The 21,736-nt window shown below is 33.1% G+C and overlaps 1 protein-coding gene across 1 annotated transcript in view; it reads right to left on the minus strand.

Moving 5' to 3' along the window:
* The window catches only part of LOC129738214 (uncharacterized), a 43,554-nt gene extending 25,489 nt beyond the window's left edge, over nt 1-18,065 (minus strand). The window contains exons 1-3 of the mRNA XM_055729405.1: nt 17,922-18,065; nt 16,734-16,925; nt 7,459-7,521 (exon numbers count right to left, since the gene is read on the minus strand). Coding sequence (XP_055585380.1) covers nt 7,459-7,521; nt 16,734-16,925; nt 17,922-18,065 — 399 coding nt within the window. The remainder of the gene's footprint in view (nt 1-7,458; nt 7,522-16,733; nt 16,926-17,921) is intronic.
* Between the last annotated feature and the right edge of the window lie 3,671 nt (nt 18,066-21,736).

The raw sequence follows: 21,736 nt of genomic DNA on the forward strand, positions 1-21,736 counted from the left end.
GCCAAGTTCTCTACTGCAGACTTGGGTGTTAAAATTCATCCGGCGCTCCGGCGTTTGTGGCGTTCTGGATTATGAATTATACGTTCCCATCGTAGATGACTTTGAGACTAGTTCATTGGCCCCGGTTTGCCCTTCTGGGATTGAACCGAGCTGTGTGGTAACCGAAAGAATGACTTATGGGAATGATTTCGGTTTCGTTAACCCACAAATTGCATATGTAAATCCAAACAGAAACTTAAAACTGTACATGACTTCAAATGGTTTTTTTCTTAGATTAGTTTGAAAAATTTAAAGTAAGAAAATATTATTTTTGAGTAACTTACGAGTCACTTTTTCGACTCCCAGCAACAATCTGAAGCTGCCAGCCGGCAGTTGTCGTATCAAATCACACCATATATGAACCTAAAGTTCCAGCGGACGAAAGAAATGCGGCTGGCACTCTCTGGTACACTCTAAATGAAGGTTAAATTGATGCCGCCCCATAAGTAGGATCTGGCTGCTGCGTTTTGAAGTGTCAATGGCCGCAGTTCTCGAGCTCCGAGAAGAGCTTCGAGTAGCTAGCCTACATCTTCAAGTGAAGAGGAAATAAATCTCGTTCGCCCATTCAGCCGAGAGTTGCTGCGGCATAGTTTTCAACAATCTACCATCTTCGGGGAGGAAAAGAGAATGAAACGCACTTAAAATAATTCTGTATGACGATGGTAGGTCGGTTGATTCTGTCCGGATATAAGAAAATGTAATTTTCTAAATTTTTTCCGACTATACAAAAATATTCCTGCTTAAAACCCGTTCAAAATTGTAACATTTTATACACAGTTTCGTGAAGGTTCTAATGGGCATCTTTCTAGGTCATCACACATGACCTAATAATTCATTGACCGGCTTTATGACTTCATCCGTATGCGACACATGGGGACAATTCAATTGAATTAATTAACAGGTCTGAAATTGACTTGGCCTTCTAGTGACGGCCTGTGGACCGTGCTACGCATTCATTGCGTTTAACTTGTGTTGAAATTGTCAACCGATGATTCCATGTGAAATTCCAGAACATATTAATTTTACTGAAATCTTGGTTCCTTCATGTATGAACATATATCCTAAAATATGTAAATGAGGTCCTTGGAGCCAAAAAAGGTGCATAAAATCATTTTTCGAGGAATCACGCTTTTAGTTGATGTTCTTGGCCTTCTCGATATATTTTTTGAAAATTTATATTTTTATTTTCAACTTTATTTTTATTTTCAACAGATATCAATTGAAATAAAGAGAATTGTTTGACCTTATCAGCTTAAAATCAATAATTTTTACACTTAAACTAAGGTTGCCAGATTGCCCGGCTTCATCCGGGTTTGTCCGGATATTTAATACTAAATTAAAAAACAGTCCAGCCCGACCCAGTTGCCTGGATTTCATTGAAAAATGCACGGATTTTGCCTGGAATTATTCACTTTATTAGGCAAATTAAACAAAAAAAACAACAAACACCTCGAAAACGAAATTTTTTAAGCAACTTTTATTAAAATAATCATGAAAAGTTTTTTGGAAGCCTAAAATACAGTTCAAAATCTATCGATGAATTTTGATGGAATTTTTTTATCCTTTTTTTTATTGATTTTTGTTGAGGAATTTCTGAGTTCTGACAAAACTTGTCCGGATATTGCCAGGATTTTTGGTTTTCAATTTGAAATCGAATGCACTTTTGCCAGGTTTTTATATAAAAATTGCTCGGTTTGTTCGGCCCGGATACGTACTGAAAAAATTCTGGCAACCTTAACTTAAACCCCTTTGGCTCTGAGGGTGTCAAATGTATAAATATACTAAAATCAATTTCAAACTAACCATAATGAGGAAATTACGCTACTGGCACAGGCAAATTACCTTCAAGTCGTGTATATTAGCCGTGTAAAATCACTTCGCAGAAGTCGTCAAAATACTAAGAATTTAATTTAAATTTAATTAAAAATTTTCAGCAATCGAAAATTGCAAGAAAAATGAAAAAAATCCAGAATTCATTTGTTGAGTTAGGATTGAATGCCAAGATTGTTTGTTTAGATGTTGCTCAATTTGCAATATTCCAATAATTGATTTCAGCCAGTTATTTAACTTCTATTGAAGTCTAAACTTTTCTACTACAACAACGTGCCTAAATTGATTCAATAATTAATTCTAAATAAAAATCAAAAAACATTTAAAAAAAAGAACAATTGCAATTAATTGAAGACACTTTTTAATTTTCTTGTTGTGGAGCTAAACAAGATGGAAATACTTTACTTTTTTGATTGAAAACTGTAGCGATTGAAGATTATCATACGTCGAAACAAAAATTTTAGAAAAAATAGTTCCTACAAATTTGGTAGCATAAACAAAAGTTAGAGGTGCCAGATTGTAATTTATGCTATAAAAATTTAAATTAACTTCAATTTTTCGTAAGTTTTGTAAACCCTTCCATCCATACACTAGACTAAACAAGAATAGCACCACTATGTGTTTTGCTTGTAAAAATAAGAAGAATTAAAAATCATCAAATTATCTTCTACAACTTGAATTAATTTGTTCAACGAATATATCAAGCACAAATTTACTATTTTTATACAAAGCAATTTGCGTTGAGGACCAAAAATATGGAAAAAAGTGTGAAATAAAAATAGCATCACTTATGTTTTTCTTTAAAAAAAAAAATTATTTCTTCAAATTAACTGTACAAAAGCTATTAATACGGCTTCTACAAACTATTTGAATAGATAACTGCATATTTGGACGTTTTCCAGTATTCCAAAGGCTTAAAAAGGGTTCTTAAGAGATTCTCCTCTAGTACTTTGGAATTTGATATTTGAGCTGTAATAATCTACCCAACTGCATAATTTTTAATTAACATGGCGTGAAATGATATAACAAACATTCTAAGTAAGTTTAAAATCAGAAAAAAACCCTAGTACTACAGTTTTTTTTTTAATTTACTCATTGATATTGAACTTATTCCAGAGGTTTATGTTATCCATAGCAATATTGTTCTCTATGCTCATATTTCGGACTCTGTTTCCAGGTAGAGATTCTTGATTTTAGATTCCAATCATCATTTTAAAATAGAAAAGAAATTATCATTAGAAAAAAATCATATTCGCAAGTTAGATTAAAAAATAATTAAAATTCATGATTCATGATTAAGAGTCTCTTGAACAAATTCCAATTCTTGGCTTGAACATGGAATCCTGGTCTGGCACCTCAATTCAGAAATCGTTTATTTTTTTTTATTCATTTCAGGAATTGAACTGAAATTCAGAAACGGATACAAAACTCAGATTTTGAAGCCAGGTTCAGAATCAAGATTCAGACTGAAATATTATTCAAAATTCAGATTCAGCTCGTAAATTATTTTCAAAATAACCTTATCTAGACGACTTTATCGTTGAGGAATTTAAACTGCAAGAGATCGCAGACTAATTATTTTAATTTAAGTTTGATTTCAAAATTTCAAATTTTAAACCAAAGTCAATCTACTTTTACTTATATAGCTTATATAGCTTGTTTGATTTGAGCCAATTTGAAGATTTAAACCATTGATGAAAGTTGATTTCCGTTGCTGAAGGAATTCTTCTGAAAATCTTGCTTACCATTTTAAATATTCGAAGATGTATTTTCAAAAGTTTTTATTTAATACGAAAAACTATCTGATTATGTAAGTTATTTTAAAAAAAAAAACAAATTTATATTAAAAACTAGCTGTCGCAGTTCGCTTTGCTACACCGTCTCAAATATACTAAAATTGTCAATAAAAATTTTACGACCTTATCAGGGAATATATTTTATTTCTTTTATTGAGAACATTTCAAGATCCATTTCAAGATAATTCTGGCACTTAAAAAAAATCTTTTTTTTTAATTTTCGTCAAAAATTAAGAAGCTCTTCTTAAAAATTAAACCTGCTGTTTGATTTTTGGAAAGTCGATGCAAATGTTTTCAAAGAATTCTTGACATGACCCTGATATCTCAGGAAGGTGTATTGCAAATTTGTATTTTGATTTTCTTATTGATACGACTCTTTTTCTTTTGGACGAATTGCTTTTGATATCATTTTAATATTCGTTTTAAGCCCGTCAAAATTCTTAATTAATCACAATTGAATTCATTGTTTAATTTCTCAATGATGCGTTTGGAAAAGAGATTGATTTTTGGCCACGATCTTCGAATATATGAAATTTTTCGTTCATTTGCCAATTTTAAAACATTTATTAAAAAAATATCATCATTTCGTAAGAGGTGTTTAAAATTCCAATAAAAAAAATGTCGAAAAAAAAATGGTTTATTGATTTCCACAATTTAAATAAAAAACGGTGAAATCTTGCCATTTCCCTTGTATCTTTGTACCTTTTAAATGTTTATTAAATTGACTTGTTTTCATTTTCGCTGTCCTCAGATATCTGCTTTTTGTGAAAGGCCTAATGAGTCTACATTTCCCGGAACACTGAAAATTTTTGAGTTTTTTGAGAATTAATAAAATTGAATTGACATTTTTCAATATTTTGATGCTTATTTTTATAAATGTTCAAGAAAGATTAAATTTTCATTCAATTTGGAGAAATTTTATTTGAACTAAATAAAAAAAAATACAGGAAACTTTATTAATGTTTATCTTTAGGTATGGAATCCCTATTTATAAAATTCGTAGAAAACTCTTTCTACAACCAAAAATCTCATTCTGCAAAAACTTTGTCCTCTTTTACAAAAAATGAGAGGAGTCTTCAATACGATAGTCAAAATTATATCAATTCTTCCTTCAAAAGTGAAAAGAGTCTTTCAGTGTAAAATTCGGCCATCATCATGAAATTCGACAGGAAATGAACCTATCTTGTTGAAAATATTCAGACTGAGATTTTGATTATGAAATATAACATGTAAGCCGGAAAAATATCAAATTTTTCTTTCGTCACTCTTCCCTTCGACTTTCCTGGGAATTCCGAAGGGGAGAAATTCATAAAAGTTTAAGAGTGAAATTCAAACTGCAGAAAATGGGAAACGTATATCGTATTTATTAGAAATTTTTCAAATTTTATATCTAAAAAAATTATTTTTGATTTTTTTTTACAAAATAAGTGGATTGTTCGTAAGTTTTTCACATGCAAGGTTTTATACAATTTGTTCCATTTTAATTAAAATTCTGATTATTTTTTTTAAATTCCCTTCCCTATCTTGTGAAACATTTCATAAAATCGGAAAGATCTCACAAAACAATGAATCATTTATCATAAGAAAAATTGTAAAAAGTCAACCATCTGTCATGTCAATATTGTCAGTTGTGTAAAATAAACTAATTTGAAAATAGCATGTATTATGTTGGGAATTTCTAAATGAGCTTTCCTTTGTTACAACTCTGAACGATTAAAGCACAAAAACTTGAAATTAGATCCAAATTGTTTAAAAACTGTGAGAGTTCTATATGATTTTACACTGAATTTATATGGAATCAGCCCCCCCTCCTATTCTCAGCATTTACCTTTCAATACAATATATTTTTGTTCGAAATTTGGCCACCGATTCAAAAAATCATCTAATTTTGAAAAAAAAAAACGTTTGAGTAGCAAATTTGCTTCAAATTACTAATAAAATTTATGGGTTTGTCATTTTAATTGTAATTTTTTAAAGTCGTTTTTAAGGCTAACGTTTGTAGTTCATAAACCAAAGGTCCAGGGATCGAGTTCCACCAGCCTAAATCTAGATTGAGGAGATTTTGAAAGTCTTCGGACGTAAAATAAACACAAATATAACAAATTGAAACAACTTAACAAGGAAAACGGAAGTTGTAAACTCTACGGATAATAAAAATATAGCAGAGACGAACCAGTCAAAAGCTGAAAGTCTCTATAAGGTTGGAACAAATATCAATTTCTTCTATTTTCTCTCTTCCAAGCCAGAAAAAAAAACAAATATTAGAATAATATTAATATTCTTGATTTTTTCTATTTTTTCGATAAAAATTAATATTGTGCAATGATATAGTATGCTATTTTGTTGCATACAAGCTTTCGTGTAACCTTCGTACCTTTCCTAGAGGCAGTTCTACTTACGACTCTAGTTTAGAGCATTAATTAAATATTCCACTGATAAAAAGCTGCGTAAATTTCTGGTTTACTTGTTTAATAGATATAGCATGCTCGGTTCCGCAGAAGAATAAAAAATGATATTGATTTATCAGTACAAATTATTTAATTTTTACATATAAACATAACAGTTCAAGTTTACTCTTGCAAATTTACTTAATTCTGCACACTTTTTCGAATAATATTAAAATTTTGGATTAAATTTGTTCAATTTGATTCACGACCCCCCTCGAAAACAAATATTGTTAGATAGAAAGTTTTGAACGGAATGTAACTTCTAATAATAATTGAAAAAAAAAATATTAAAAATTTGGAAATATTTTTTTTTTAAACTTATGTTAATTACCGAACTTTGATAACATCTGCAAATAAAAACTAAATTTTCAAATGAAAAACCTAAAATGGAAACAAATAGTAACTTTTCCATCAGTTTTCCACTAGTCTTAGAATTTAAAAACAGTTTCTCACTCGCATTCTCGAATTAGTTCCCATATATCGAGTGATTATCCCCATAAGCAGCAACAAAATTCAATATCCCTCCAGGGTCATTTAATCCCAAACCAGAGACCCCAACACAAGCCAATTCCAAAGTTGGGAAATCGTCGTTTTCCATTTCGCTTATCAATAGAATTTTCACGCCAACAAACACCCCCTTGCCTCGCTAGGAAGTTGGTGCGTGTTTGTACCCCGAATATTTGAAACTGTTTTATTTTTTCTCAAAAACTAAAGTGCAGGACGATTGAATTTGAAGAAATAAAATCAACCAAACGGCAGCGCCTCAGCCAAACGAATCAATACCACTTGATACCGTTGTTGCTGGAAAAGTGTGATTGGCTAAGATGCTGTAGAAAGTGCCCGAAACCGGGAAACTCTCCCTTCAGGTGGCGGGGTGGAAAGCCAATTTTATCTGAGTCCCTTACACAGCGAAAAAAGTTCATGGTGTTTGAATGAAAAAATTTGTAAATTTTTGAACAATTTTTTAATGCATTTTTTAAAATTTATGTTCAACAAGTTTACTGGAAATTTATTAAAACTAAATAGTTTCTTTAATAGTTCTGAAGCTTTATGTCATGATATTTTAAATCATAATGATTTTTTAGTAAATTTTCTTACAGTGTAACATCCGGTTTGTTTGTTTGATAGTGTATTTTGGCGTGGGTTGATGTGTCAATGTGTTTGTGTGAGGCTCCAAGGGATGGGAGCGATGGCTGCGAGAATAGATGATCATCATAGTCGTTCAATTTGATGGGGCCATTTTTGAAACGCGCGTTTCTAAAATAGAAAGCTTGTAAAATGAACGAACTTCGAAGGACGACGGATGAAGGTGTTTCTGGGAAGATTGTTTTGATTCTCGGGCTTACCTTTTTTTTCGAGATTTCCATGCTCAGCAAGTTTTCGGGTCCCACTAATGATGGTTCCAGGTACTACAGGAAGAATGAATAGAGTGAAAAGTAAAAAAAATAATATTGGCACAGCAAAGTAGATTACATGCTAGACTTCAGGTTGATGGGATCAACTCTGAAAATTAAAGTTTTTTCATGAGAGTTTTATCATTAAAAATCGAAATTAACAAATTCTACGTGAGCGATTAATACTGTCTTAGCAGTGTTTAACTCCCGCTCATATTCATTTCATAAACCATTAAACTTTTACTTGACATTTGTTGATTTTTTTTCCATTGCAGACAAACGCCGCTTATCTTCTGCCAGTACAACTAACCAATAATACAGACTCCGTTCGATTCTGGCAACACGCCCGTACATTTTGAGTTGTTTTTACAAAATAACTAATATTTTTCATCAAAAAAGTTATTTTAAGTCAATTTCCGACCACTTGTAGTAATTTTTTAATTTTTTTCATCATGTTTTTGATGCATTATGTAATTTTTATTGTTTTATTTATAACGTTTTGTTTGCATTTGTCATATTTGCTGATTTTGTCATTCTTCATCATTTTTTATTTGTTTTCTGTCATTTTCAGTCTTTTGTTGAATTGGTTTTTTTAACTTTTTTTAATTTTTCATCTTTTTATCATTTTTGAGTGCTTTGTAAATTTTTTAAAAAACTTTTGTTTTTATTGTTGCATTTCATCACCATTTCAGAACATAAAAGCGTATTTTAGCTGTTTGTCTAAATAAAATTGGTTCTGTTATAACGAAAACTTAAAGGTGATGATGTTTCTAAAAATGTTCGAATTCGGCACATGTGCCAAAATCGGATGTTGCCAAAATCGAATGGCGCCAAAATCGAACGTTGCCAAAAACGAACGGGGTCTGTAATTATAACTTCAAATATCTCATGCTTTTTTCCAAAACGATAAAGTGATTTACGATGTTTTTCTCTTCTCTCTGTTTCAGAAAAATTACAAAATGGTAAGTTTTACAATGAGCTCAACCTAGAGTCAAAGGGATTCCAACTTTTTTATGAATTAAAAATAAAACAGAGAACTTATGTATTTTGTAGTGTAGCTGCAGAGACAATAATGGAGAAGAGTGTTCAGATTTTGAATATTATCTCGTTTCAATTCACGGATTTTTCGAATACCGAAATCTACATTCTACATCAAATTCTGTTAACGAAAGAAAGTAAATAGACATCTGTTTATTTGTGGTAAAAATATCACAAAGTAGTATACATTTCAACAGAGGGATTACAATTCAGAGCCATTGATTCTGAACGATGCGTAAGTTTTTTTTTAATAAGACTTTGTAAAAAAAATTACAACTTCGTGTCGAGTCGGCCTTTAAAGTTCGTTTTAAGATGAATGATCTTCTTTTTCCATTAAACTCAATCACTTTAACTAACTGAATCCGTTTCCATAACCAAGACGTTTTCACTAATGGCCGCAAAACAACTGACCTACTCTTGGGAACACTGAAAGCACAATATGTCGATTCACGCACTGTCTGACCTCACTGTTTTTGATACTTCATGATTCCTGTTTGAAACCTTATTTTACAATTCTACACGCTGAAGAAGCAAAGCAAACACTTGGGTCCTCATTTAGTTCTCATTCACACGTTTTTAGCGAAAGTACTCAGCTTAATTTTAAATAAAAAAATTAAAATGGAAATTAGTTGTTAAGAAATGAGACAGGGCCGTAGGAAGACTTGCCTCATAGGGGGGGTTTTCGTGACAAAATTGTTCCTATAACATTTTTGCTTTAAAAATGCAAACATAAAAATAGTAAAAAAAAAGTTATACCATGAGTATCTCATTATTCGGGTTTAAGTTCTTTTATATTCTTTTATTCTTCCGAAAAAACGTCCTAAAAGTGTTAAGTTTTTTTTGAAGCCTAAAAATGAATGATTTTATTTGAAAGAAAAACTTGTTTGGGGTTCATATCAGAATTATTTTTAACTCTTGTCAACTTGATACATTAAGATTTTAGTGTATTATTTTTAAATATCTACAAAATAAATAATGTTTAATAACAAACCAATAGATGTATTTCCTGAAGCCGAAGATGATGTACAGGTTATTTTATCAACAATAAACTAGCATTAATATAATCTATTTCGTTACTAAAATCCTGTGAAAAAAATGAAACTTGGATTTTTCAAGGAACGCAATATTGTAAATGAGTTCAGATCTTTTAACAGTGGTTTCTACCTGTTTTGTGTTTTGGTTTGAGCAATTTTGAATTTAAATTTCGAATCTGAATTCTGCATTTTGAACCTGAATATAAATTTTGAATAACTGTCCTATATTAAAAATTTGTAAATATAAAGTACAAATATCTTTTTTGAATTTTTTATCTTTGATTTTCTACATGATTATTTTTTTTCTTTTTATTTAACTAACTACTATATGAATTTTTATCTAAATTATTCATTCGTAATTCAACAAGTGGATCTGACTAAAATCTTCGAATGATGAAACTCTGATATTATATTTCTGGATCACCATAATGGAATGTCTAAAGTTTCAACTGGGCATAACAATTAAAAGTTAAAATTTCAAATCCAAATTTTAAAACTGGTTTGTTATTTTAAGTATTTTTTTAATATTCCAGAATGATGAGTTTCGAAAATGTAAAATAAATCTTATTTTTGTTGTAAATGCAAAACCAAGATTCGGATCAGAATTTTATCCCAATGATGGATCAAACTGAAAATTGAGAATTATAACCTGGATACAGATTCCACAATCCGGTCACAGGCAACAAATTAAGATTTATGAAAAAAATGGAACGAGAACATAGGAAATTATTAAAACCTAAGCTCATGAGATTTTTTCCGCACTCATCCGGATAGGGAAAAATCTGGACTATTTTATCGTAGAACTTTGCAAAATCCGGGCATTCAATTTCATAGTTCACAATTCAAAATCTGGCAAATATCCAGGCAAATTTAGGAATCCCTCAATTAAAATCAAGATGAAAAAACTCGAAAAGTAGTTTGGTTTCATCTAACACAACAGCAAGTTTATTTGGATTAACTTTGATTAAAAAAAATCATTTTTGATGCAAAATACAAAATTGTAAGCACGCAATTTGAATTTTGCTTTGATTTTGCAAATAAGAAAAAACATTTGGGCAAAATCCGGAAATTAGGCAATCTTAGTGGGTCTAATCTTATTGAAAATTCTATATTAGAAACTAAGGGCTGTACCCAAAATTCATGCACCAACTTTTTTTTTGTAAATAACTTTTGATAACTTTTTCGAGTACAGATTTTAAGTTTCTAACAACATGTGAGAAATTTTTTTTAAATCTTTAGTAGAATTGTGGACCTGGGATAAGGTTTCGAGATTTATGTCTTAGTTCTGAGTCGAGATTGTTACACTTGATTATTTTTAGTCGTTCATCAAAATTGATTATGAATTTAAAATTTATAATTTAGAGAAGAACATTTATCTTGACATTTTTTGGACCCGCATGGGGAGGGTTTAACCCCGAAACACCCCCCGTTCCTACGGCCATGAAATGAGATATGTGATTAGTATCAAATAATGAAAAATCAAAAATTTTGTTTGTTAACCCAATTGAAATCAGAAATACTGTAATACCCAGAAAAATCAATGCAAATTGATTTATTCCAGGAGAAATGCGTTGAAAAAAAGGTTTTAAAACATGTTGAAACATTTTGATAATCAAACCTCCTTATGGAAATTTTTAAGAATTTTAATTTTTCTGTTTCTTCTCGTTTGGAAACCGAAAAATGCGCTAAATTTCGTTAACAAAATTTGACTTGGTTTTTCGGAACCCTCAAACTGAGATTTGAGTTAAATTTCTTGACCGTGCAGCTACACGAAAAATTTCGCCGCTCCTTCATTCTCGTTCGTAAAATTTTGTGAACAGGACATGCGAACTGTCACCACAAAAGGGAATAACGTCATCACGAATCTTCTCATCGAAGTTTTTACGCTAAAACAGAAACCCACATTCCAAAATAAACGTTTAGTAAATGAAACGATAATCAATATTTTATTTCACTTCATGTAAAAATTTATTGATCTATTATCCTATTTCGTTCCTAAATTATCGTTTTTCTAGTGAAACGATAATATTTATTTCATCGACTTCAATTATCTTTTGATCTTTTTTTTCTATTTTTTCTCTTCTCTACAATTCGACTCTGACCTTAAGTGGCATTTCTAGGCTGTTCCGAAAATTATAAATGCACTTTCTTTCTTAAATGAAAAAAAAAAAACTTTCATCAAAACAGTGGCTCTTCAAGCCGCCATTAAAATTTGTGTGTTCTACTATCACCAATTTTTATTATTTTTGTGGATCTACGGCTTTGCTGTCATCAGGAAATTTCTTAAGGAAAATTTAAGGTTTTCTTTACAATTCTAGCTAGCATACTTACATAACAACCAGTATTCATTTTCTTCCTTTCGTGAAGATTGGTATTTTTGTTTTCATGAAAGTTCCAAAGCTCAGAGCTGGCATATAAATTGTCCAACATGTTTTTTTTTTGTTTTTAATACTGGTTCTTGCTCCAGTCATTGATGCTTGCCCCTAAAAGTTGTTTTTCGCATAGTTCTAGGTTTATGAGAAACTGTAATCAATGAACAATTTTGATAACTGTTACTGACTGCTTTTCGACTGACTGTCGCATTTCAAGGAAAATATTTTTACGTTTTAAACATTGGGAAATAGTAATCGGTACTTCAATTTTCGATGCCAGAAGTTCACGGTATTAGTTTTCGGGACCTTTAAGAGAAAAACTGGGTTCCTCTGAAAATTTACCACATTACAGATCAAGCTTTTCCGTGTCAAAAGTATAATTTACAAAAAAATCGCTACGGGGGTCGAATTAATAGAATTTTTCGAAGATATACAAACAAATTATTCGGGTAAACTTTTAATATTTTCACTAGCATTTATTTCTTAAGAAAATTCAAGCTTTAAATTTCTTAACGAGATGGCTTGTGATATAGCTCAGTTGGCAAGTTAGTTGCTTCCTGAGCAGATGTCCGTGAGCTCGAGCCCAAGAGTAAATATCGAACACAGTTTTACCGGATAAGTTTTTCAATAACTTTCCGCCAACTGCAACGTTGATCAAGTCGCGAATGCCACAAAGTTGGTAAAACGACTATAATCGAAACAAAAAAATATTTCCTAACGAGAGTTTGTCCAGGGAAAGAGAGAGAGGAATTGCAAATTTATAAAAAGTTAAAAAAAACAGCTACTTTTAAAAATTCGTCAAAAATTCAATGTTTTGTATTTTGACAATCTAAACATGCAAAAATGTGCCTAATTACGACACCTTTTCAATGCTGTTTTTTTTAACTTATCCTGTGTGACTTAAACAATTTTGACGGTTCATTGATTAAAAAGTGCGATTTATACATCACTTTTTTCGTGGTCATGATCTCAAAAAACTTTAAAGAAATATTTCCGTATGTGCAACGTATAGCTTCGTCTCTCAGCTTTTTATACAGTAAATGAAATTTTTAAAGCATTTTGTAGTTGATCTACAGTTATTTTCCGAGGTATGTTTTTTTGGATTTTTTTTTTCTTAGACTAAGAATAACGGTAAACTGAAGCGTTGTAGCCTGTAGGTAAATACTTTCTGAGAAACATCACGAGGTTTCTAAAACTATAAAAATTGTAATAATCGGTTGAGAAACAAGAGAGATATAGCGGTTTTAAGCGAGGAGTGTGGAATTGGCACTCAAGGTCTGATTAGGGAGTTTTTTTTGCTGAGCTTTCAGGATGCGTCCATAAAAAAGTAATGATGCAAAATTAAGGATTTAAAGAATTTATTGAGGGTCTCCCAAGAATTTTTTTCGCCAAGAAATGTGCTAAATGCAAATTTTGCGGCCAGTGGAACACACGCAAACTCTCGGGTCAAATAGACCCGACCAGCCTAATTACGGATTTTTTTTAGAGGGAGCAAACAGTCATGATGAATTTAATGTGCAATTTGGATCATATTCACCCAAACAGCTTTGGAAGGTTAAGAAAGCTGTTGTAAGAATTTCTTAAGTAAATGTGAAAAAATCATGTTAAATCTTTCGATCCATCTCGAATTATGCAAACAAAAACATAAGTTCCACATAGAGTTCGTTAGAAGTTCCACATGGAATTTTAAAGTTCGTTAGAAGTTTCATATGGACCAAAAAGTTTCGTTTGAAGTTCATTAGATAGCATGGTAGTTAAATATGATTTTTTATTCTACAAGTCCCTTGGAAAGCACAAAAATTTTCCCCGATTATGGAATTTTCATATTCGTTAAGAATTCCTAATTGAGCACTTACAAAAAATGGAGCAAACAATTAACTACCTAAGCAACTTTTGGTTACTCAGAATATTCATAAAAATAATTCACGTAGAAAACCCATTTCAGCCCTTTAAGCAACCAAAAAGTTCGTAAACATTTCCTCATGTAACCAAAAAGTTTGCAGAAAGTTCATTAAAAGCACAATTATAACAAATGGATTTTCAACTGTGTATGAGCTCCTAGAACGCACATTAATGTGAACTTTAAAAGTTCAAAATAAAGAAGCTACTAAACTTTTGGTTACTTGGGTGTGATTTTCATGTGATATATAATTTTTTTTTTTTTGAGTTGAACTCTCTAAAGCCCAACCCCGCCTATAGACGGGGTTTACTTAAAATGGAATTTTGTGCAGAATGTTTCAAAAGATATAAATCTTACAATTTATGTAGATAAAAACTGTTTGATAAGGAATTGTCAAAAGTTACAGCAAAGAAAAGCTTAAAAATCCTTTTGATATCTTCAGAAATCCTTGGTACTGGTATTCTTTGATCTGAAAAAAACTATCAGCTGTTGAATTGAAGAGTTACAACCAAGGTTGCCGAAATCACAGAATAATCTTTGTTTTCACAGAATTATGAGCATATTTTCATCACAGAATCTTTGTCACAGAACACAGAATTTTGCAATTTTTCACAGAATTCACAGATTTTTGAAATTTTGTACACTTTTTCAAACTAATAAACTTTGATGTCCATTAGACTGCCCCAAATTTGTACGGGAAATTCGAAACCTGTGAAATGTTATGCGTTGCAGGCTAAAATTGATCCTAGTCCTTGTACAAAATCTCATGCCAAATTTGGGCCAGATCGGATCTCGGGAAAGGGTCGCTCAACGAGCCTGAAGTTTGTATGGGAATTTGAGATATTTTGTCGGGAGAAACATGAAAAATAAGTTTTTCATCAATAACTTTGGTTCCGTCGGTCGATTTCTTTCAAAAACAGGTTTTCTTGAAGTTTAAGTTATGAAAAAAATTTCATCCGAAAACAGCATTTCAATTAGAGTTAAGATAAGAAAGTTATTAGGCTTCAAAAATGGGCTAACTTTTTAAGGGTGGTATTCATCACTGTTAATGAGTCGAGGTGGTGGAACATATTGACGCCTCATTAACAGTGATGAATACCCCCGTTAAAACAGTTAGCCCATTTTTGAAGTCTAATAACTTTTTTATCTTAATTCTTATCGAAATGCAGTCTTCGGATAAAACATTTTTCATAATTTAAAATTCAAGAAAAACCGTTTTTGAAAAAAAAATCAGCCCACGGAAACCAAAGTTATTGATGAAAAACTTATTTTCCATGTTTCTCCGGAACAAAATATCTCAAAACTCCATACAAACTTCAGGCTCGTTGAACGACCCTTTCCCGAGATCCGATCTGGCCCAAATTTGGCATGAGATCTTGAACTATGCCTAGGATGAATTTTAGCCTGCAGCGTATTACTTTTTCAAAAGTCGGGTCATTTGGGGCACTCTAATGTCCATATTTACTACGGATTTCTGACTCAAAGTCATGAAAATGTCAAAAAGCTATTACTGTTTTTTTTTTATTTCTATAATGTTGGTTGTTGAAATAAGTATATTTGACATGCATTTATTAGTGAAAATTGTACTCAAAAATCACAGAATCTTGTCACAGAATTTTAGAGTCAAGTCGCAGAATAACAGATTTTTGTTTTCAAAAACACCCAACTTTTTTTCGGCAACCTTGGTTACAACCATTTTGGATTGACTACTTAAAAAAAAGATCCTTAGTTTAGTAGATGAGATAAAACAAAAATCTCGTCTAAAGGCAAATTTACAAAACTTAGAAAAAGATGATTGAAGTGTGATAGAACACGCAGCCAAAAAAGGACTACATTGGTATTTTCTTCTGACCACATACAATCTATCCTTTTATAAAATAATAAATTATATTTTGAAAACAATTCAGATAAGAAAACATTAGGGCCCCAAAGGGTATAAGTGCAAAAATGATCGATTTTCAGCAAACACATCATGAGTAAGTTTGCCAGAATTTTATCAGCACGTATCCGGGCCGGACAGATCCGGTAATATCTAATATTTGGTCCACAAAGAGCCGATTGTTCCAAACGACTTTTTAAATTTCCAACTGTATATGGTAAGGTTGCCAGATTGCCCGATTTTATCCCTGTTTGCCCGGATTAAAAAAAAAAAAAACTTGGGAAACGATATTTTTTGAGTAAGTTTCATAAAAATAATCATAAAAGTTTTTTTTTATATCTGCCATAAGTTTTGATCAAATAATATTTTTTCCATTTTTTCTTCTTAATTTTTGTTGATCAATTTGTAGGTTTGGACATAATTTGCCCGGATAGTGCCCGGATTTTTGGTCGTCAATTTTGAAATCAAATGTTCGGTTTTTTCAGGTTTTTATATAAAATTACCCGGATTCGTCCTCCCGGATACGTGCTGAAAATATATGATGATTTTGCATTTTTTTCATAATTTGATTCACATTCTTTTATTCTCAAATAAAAATTGAAATGGCCAAACACACCAACTTCAAAGCGAAATAAGCTTCTATGCACTTAAATTTTTTTTGGATCACAAAAATCCTCTGGTATCAGCTCACAAAATTCTGTACGCTTTAAAGTTTTTGACTATAAAAAACAGAAAAATATCACACATATGAAAACGAAATTAACTTCTTAAATTTCAACTTTTTCAAATTCGAAGAGTATTCAGAAAACATAAAAAAAAATCAGATTTCAACCCAACTAAAACGCCGTCGCTCGAAAACTCGCTTCCCGCGGCATTTTGCCGTCGCTTGTTTCGGTGCTGTCATCGTTGGCATCTTCCATTTGCCTGCCGTGTTGATGCATGGCCGCACGTCATCGTGGGCCATGCTCGGAAAACCGAAACCCCGAGTCGAGAGATAGACTAACCCAGCCCATCGTTCGCTTTTTTTTCTGCCTCACCGAATCCATTACCATCATCGTTATTGCACCGGTATTGGTAATGGCTCCGGCAAATGATCCGCCCCTTTTTCGCGATCTCCCTTTGTCGTGGTGTTGGTGCACGATAGAGGATTTGCCTAGCAGCCATGATTCACACACCGCCTGCTGAGCATTCGTGCACTGTGTTGGTGAAATGATTGGGTTTTAATCACCAACACAATCCCATAGTCGTCTGCGTATTTGATGGTCGTCGTCGTCGTTAAAGCGAAGGTTCTCGGGCGATTCCGATTGGAATCGGTTTTAGTGTTGTTATTGTTTTCCTATTCGACGATACGGGGAATGCGGGAGCGAGATGGGAAAACGGGCTCTCGCTCCTACATTCCGCTATTTTTATAGGTACCGTAATCTTGTTATAAAAATTATATAAAGTGCTCGTCGCTATCTTTATATTTTTTCCCAATGTTATGTTGCGTTGTAATGCGTATACCTTTAACAATGGAAACAAGTCGAGTAAATATGCTTCGGGAGGCAACTGCTCGAATTGGCAGACGGACGGACAGACAAACGGTTCTTCGAACCAGCTGAAGAGAGGATTCGGCAGGCAAAAGAGAGGGGTAGATGGAATATTTCGGCCCCCCTGCCTGGTTCGGGTATATGTGTTGGTATTTGTACGGTCTCTAGCTTACCAAGCCAGAGAGTACAAACGAGACAGGGATAACGATTTGACGCCGCCAATTGAATTGCTTTTATAGCTCCATTTATGTAGGTATAAATGAGATGGTTATAGCGATTGTTATGTTCCGTTTTTATATCCACGTGGCTCGCTCTCCGGCAGATCCAAGTGGGCTTTGAGTCGGTTTTACGGCACTTTTATGTGAGTTAGAATGGGATATAAAATTTCGGAGATGACAGGAGCTTGTTGCTTTGTCGTTTTGGTTAGTTTTTTTCCTCCATCGGTCTAAAATTTTCACTGATAAGGCGACGCTTGAAGAAGTTTCGCGCAGGGAAGAGAATTCGAGCATTTTTTGCTGCTCGAACGCTTCCCAGAGTAGCAGTCCATGACTTTTTGTTTTGCTCTTGTTGTAGATTCTGTCCAGACCAAAGCTGCTAGAAATAGAGAGCACGCGGAACCATTCCGGAGTGGTTTTTATTGAGTGTGAAAGAGTCGAGAATTACCCTCGAAGAACGATAAAGACGATGATGATGGTGATCGCATGCTTCTGCTCTTTTCGGCTCTCGTGCCTTCCCGATTCCGAGTTCGGTGTGATTCCATCTCTCGTCGAACGATTTTATTACGACACGACATAGATTGGCATGCATGATGGTAGTTGAAGTTGGTTTGGTTTGAACTCTTCATTTTTTTGTCCATTCTTTAGGGACATAAATTCCCACCGAATATGAGTTCCGACGGGTTCCTTTGCTTGAAAAAAAAAAACCCGACGGAATTTTGTCCTTATTTAAAAAAAAAAAACGAATCCTAATGGAAAATGAGTAATTTGGATAACTTTTATTGTTCATTTAAATTAATTTTAGCCGTAAACGGAACGGATTCATTCGGCTAGAAGAATCGTTGGCGAAAAAAAAAAAGAAATCCAATGAATAAATTTCCATGACAATTTTTTGTCTCTCCCCATGCCGGGCCATTTCAAGGGTCATTTTGGCTCTGCGGACCGGCTCGAAGGACCATCCACGGAGCATGCACGCGGTGAATTTATTCATTGCTGACCCGTGGGCCGATCTGACCCGACTAATGCCCAAAAAACACTAATGAATAATTAATCGAATCATTTGCGGCGATTGAGAGGTGGACGTTTAGAGGATTAATCCCAACCGCTTTTTTTTCTCTGTTTCTATTGGTTCGAGGGGATTTTAATACCTACAATTTTTGGGAGATATCCGAAACCGTCTGTTGAAGTGCGGCCATTATTGGCAGTTATTCCGACACCGGGCAAGCCGACTTGAATCTGTTTAGCTGAGGCTACTTCCTCTATCCCTGCTGCTTGCCTTCGTCCAAGAGCAATAGTATTATGCTACACGGTAATTAATTCGGACCATTAGTAGCGTTTAATTGAAATGAGGTGCCACTGCTGTTGAGGTTTTTCTATTTCGTCTTTTTTTTTTTGGTAAGGCCAAGCAAGTGCCAGATTCAATTGCTTTTATTATGCCTATCCAGAACTTGTCTTGTTGAGAAACATCCGTTTCTTATTTTAATGGCTGACAGATTCTGCCAATCACTTCGAGTTAGTTGTAAAAATAAATCCAAAAGAGATTAATTTTAAAATAAATACAGACCCAAATCTATTTTGGCACGGTTTGGCAAATTATGAAAATCTCACAAGTTGCAAGCTTCAATTGACTCAAGGCTTAGCGATAAATCTTATGCTAAATTTAGGGGGAGCGAGTGGCTTGTGATATAGCTCAGTTGGCAAGTCAGGTATTTCCTGAGACGATGTCCGTGAGTTCGAGCCCAAGAGTAAAAATTAATTACAATTGTACCGAATAAGTTTTTCAACGACTTTCCGCTCACTACATCGTTGATATAAGTCGCGAATGAAATGAAGATGTTAAAACGATTATAATCGAAAAAAAAAAACAAAAACCAAATTTAGGGGGTGAGGGTGTGGTATCGTGGTAAATGATAGTTTTTCACAAAGCTTTGATTATGACAAACAGTTCATCCCCAAGCCTCGTTTTGATTAGGGCTATTGTAAAAAAAATATTAAGATTAAAAACTAGCTCAAGGGTAAATTTATAAAAAAAAATATGATCTGCCCATATTCCGTCCATTTTCAGGTTCCCGGGAATGGAAAAATCTATTGGCCTATTTCTCGGGAATTTGAACCCGGAATGATGAAAAATGTTTTCAGACTTTTGGATGACGCATTCTGAAGGGGGTCGTCCATACAAGACAATTATTGTTTTAGCGATATTGACGTTATTGTTCGTCGGATTGTGATGAAAATTTGCACATGAGGGTTTCGAGAGGTAAGCAATTGACTTCATGGATTGATTTTTGGGTCAATGGTCGGCAAACGAGGTCGTCCATATGAACTTTTCACTGTTTTTGCAATATTGACGTTGAAAATCAATAGATTAAGAAGAAAATTTGTACATGGAAGTTTTGAGAATCGAGCAACCGATTCTAGGTGTCAAACTTTGAGTCAGGAAGCAGCAAAAGGGGTCATCCATACAACACAAATACCGTTTCAGCGACATTTTACATCGGATTGAGATAGAACTTTACTCAAATAAGTTTTCAGGTACGAGCATTCAATTCAGATTTGGTAGAAAAGGTTGAAAAAAGAGGTCGTTCTTATTAACTGTTCACAGTTTTCGCTTTATTGACGCTAAGAAACTTTGGATTAAAATAAAAAAAAAATTGTACTCGTCAGTTTTAAGGGGCCAGCCATTGATTTAATGAGTCAAGTTTTGGGTCAGGGGTTGGCGTAAGGGATCGTCCATAGTAATTGTTCGCTGCAATTTCGATATTGTCGTGATAATTCATCAGATTGAAATGATGTTTTGTCCACCAAATTTTTAAAGGAACAGACAATCGATTTCAGATGTCATATTTTGTATAGGAGGTAGTAAAAAGGGGTCGTCCATACTAATTGTTCACTGTTTTCGCGATATGATGCATCGAATTTTAATGAAAACTTGCACATGGAAGTTTTGCAGCTCAGGCGATTGATTTTAGTTGTAAAATGTTGGACATAGATTCGACTAAAGAGTTAATCAATTCTTATTATTCTATTTGTTTTGGGACCGGAACACTTTCGGACACGAGCTAGAACGCGACGGTTAGTTTTAACTTAAGAATGGAAAACATTTTTATTTTCCGATTTGTTGATAGGCGATTTATTGCTACGATCTTAATAGCACGGCGTATTGGTTTGGACTGTTGTACAAACTGTGTTGTGCATAAAGTGGAGAATATTATTTTTGCATTACTAAAGGCGAAACTACTAAGTATATAAAGCAAGAATTTCCTATCATTTCAATTAACACATTTACATATTGCTTCAGTGTTGAATACGAACGAGAAAAGCATAAACTTTGAGTGTACATTCTCTAACGTTCTGTATAGTGAACAGAGGCTATCCCTCCTAAAGACCATTTTAGGTTCGTTTCGAAAGGTTCTAAATTCCCGTCATTTTTTCCTATTACTACTACTAGGCTAGGCACCAGGGGTGTCAGGTGTCCTGATTTTTCAGGATTTGTTCTGATTTTCGAGAGGCTGTCCTGATTTTTCAAAAAAGCTTGAATTGTCCTGATTTTTAAATATGGCCCTTTAAATGTCCTGATTTGTCCTGATTTTTATAAAAATATCTTAATTATAACTAAATTTATTGTTAAATAAAAAGAACATCAAACAAATCTTTAATAAAACAGTTTGACCAATGATGATCTTCGGTTCAAATGATATTTAATTGGTGTTTTTCGATACTGACTGCAGACAAGCCAAAGTTATTCCCGCTTTAGTTGCATAATTCGAGGCGTTTCCAGCACCTATATTTCGCCTTTAGTAATGCAATTTAAGCAGAACTGCAGATTATTTTCACCAATTTAGTAGTGTCCTGAAAAATCTTGTTTTTTTGTTTCGCGGTTTCCTGATTTTCGACAAAACGACCTGGCACCTCTGCTCGACACCGCAATGTTTATACTTCAACCAGAGGTGCCAGGTGTTCTGATTTATCAGGCTTTGTCCTGATTTTCGAGAGACTGTCCTGATTTTTCAAAAACTCTCGAGTTGTCCTGATTTTTGAAAATTTGACCCAAAAATGTCCTGATTTGTCCTGATTTTCATAAAAACTTCTTAAATATGATCGAATTTGTAGTTAAACTATGAGAAAATCGAATTTGATTTATTTATTAAATGAAATAATTTAAAAAAAAAAGTTATAAAATAGGTAAACCCGTTTAACAGATGGTAATCTTCGGTTCAGATGACATTCAAATGGTGTTTTTTGATATGAACTATCGGCCAGCCA

Source organism: Uranotaenia lowii, chromosome 1, assembly GCF_029784155.1.
Source record: "Uranotaenia lowii strain MFRU-FL chromosome 1, ASM2978415v1, whole genome shotgun sequence".
NCBI classification, from domain to species: Eukaryota; Metazoa; Arthropoda; class Insecta; order Diptera; family Culicidae; genus Uranotaenia; species Uranotaenia lowii.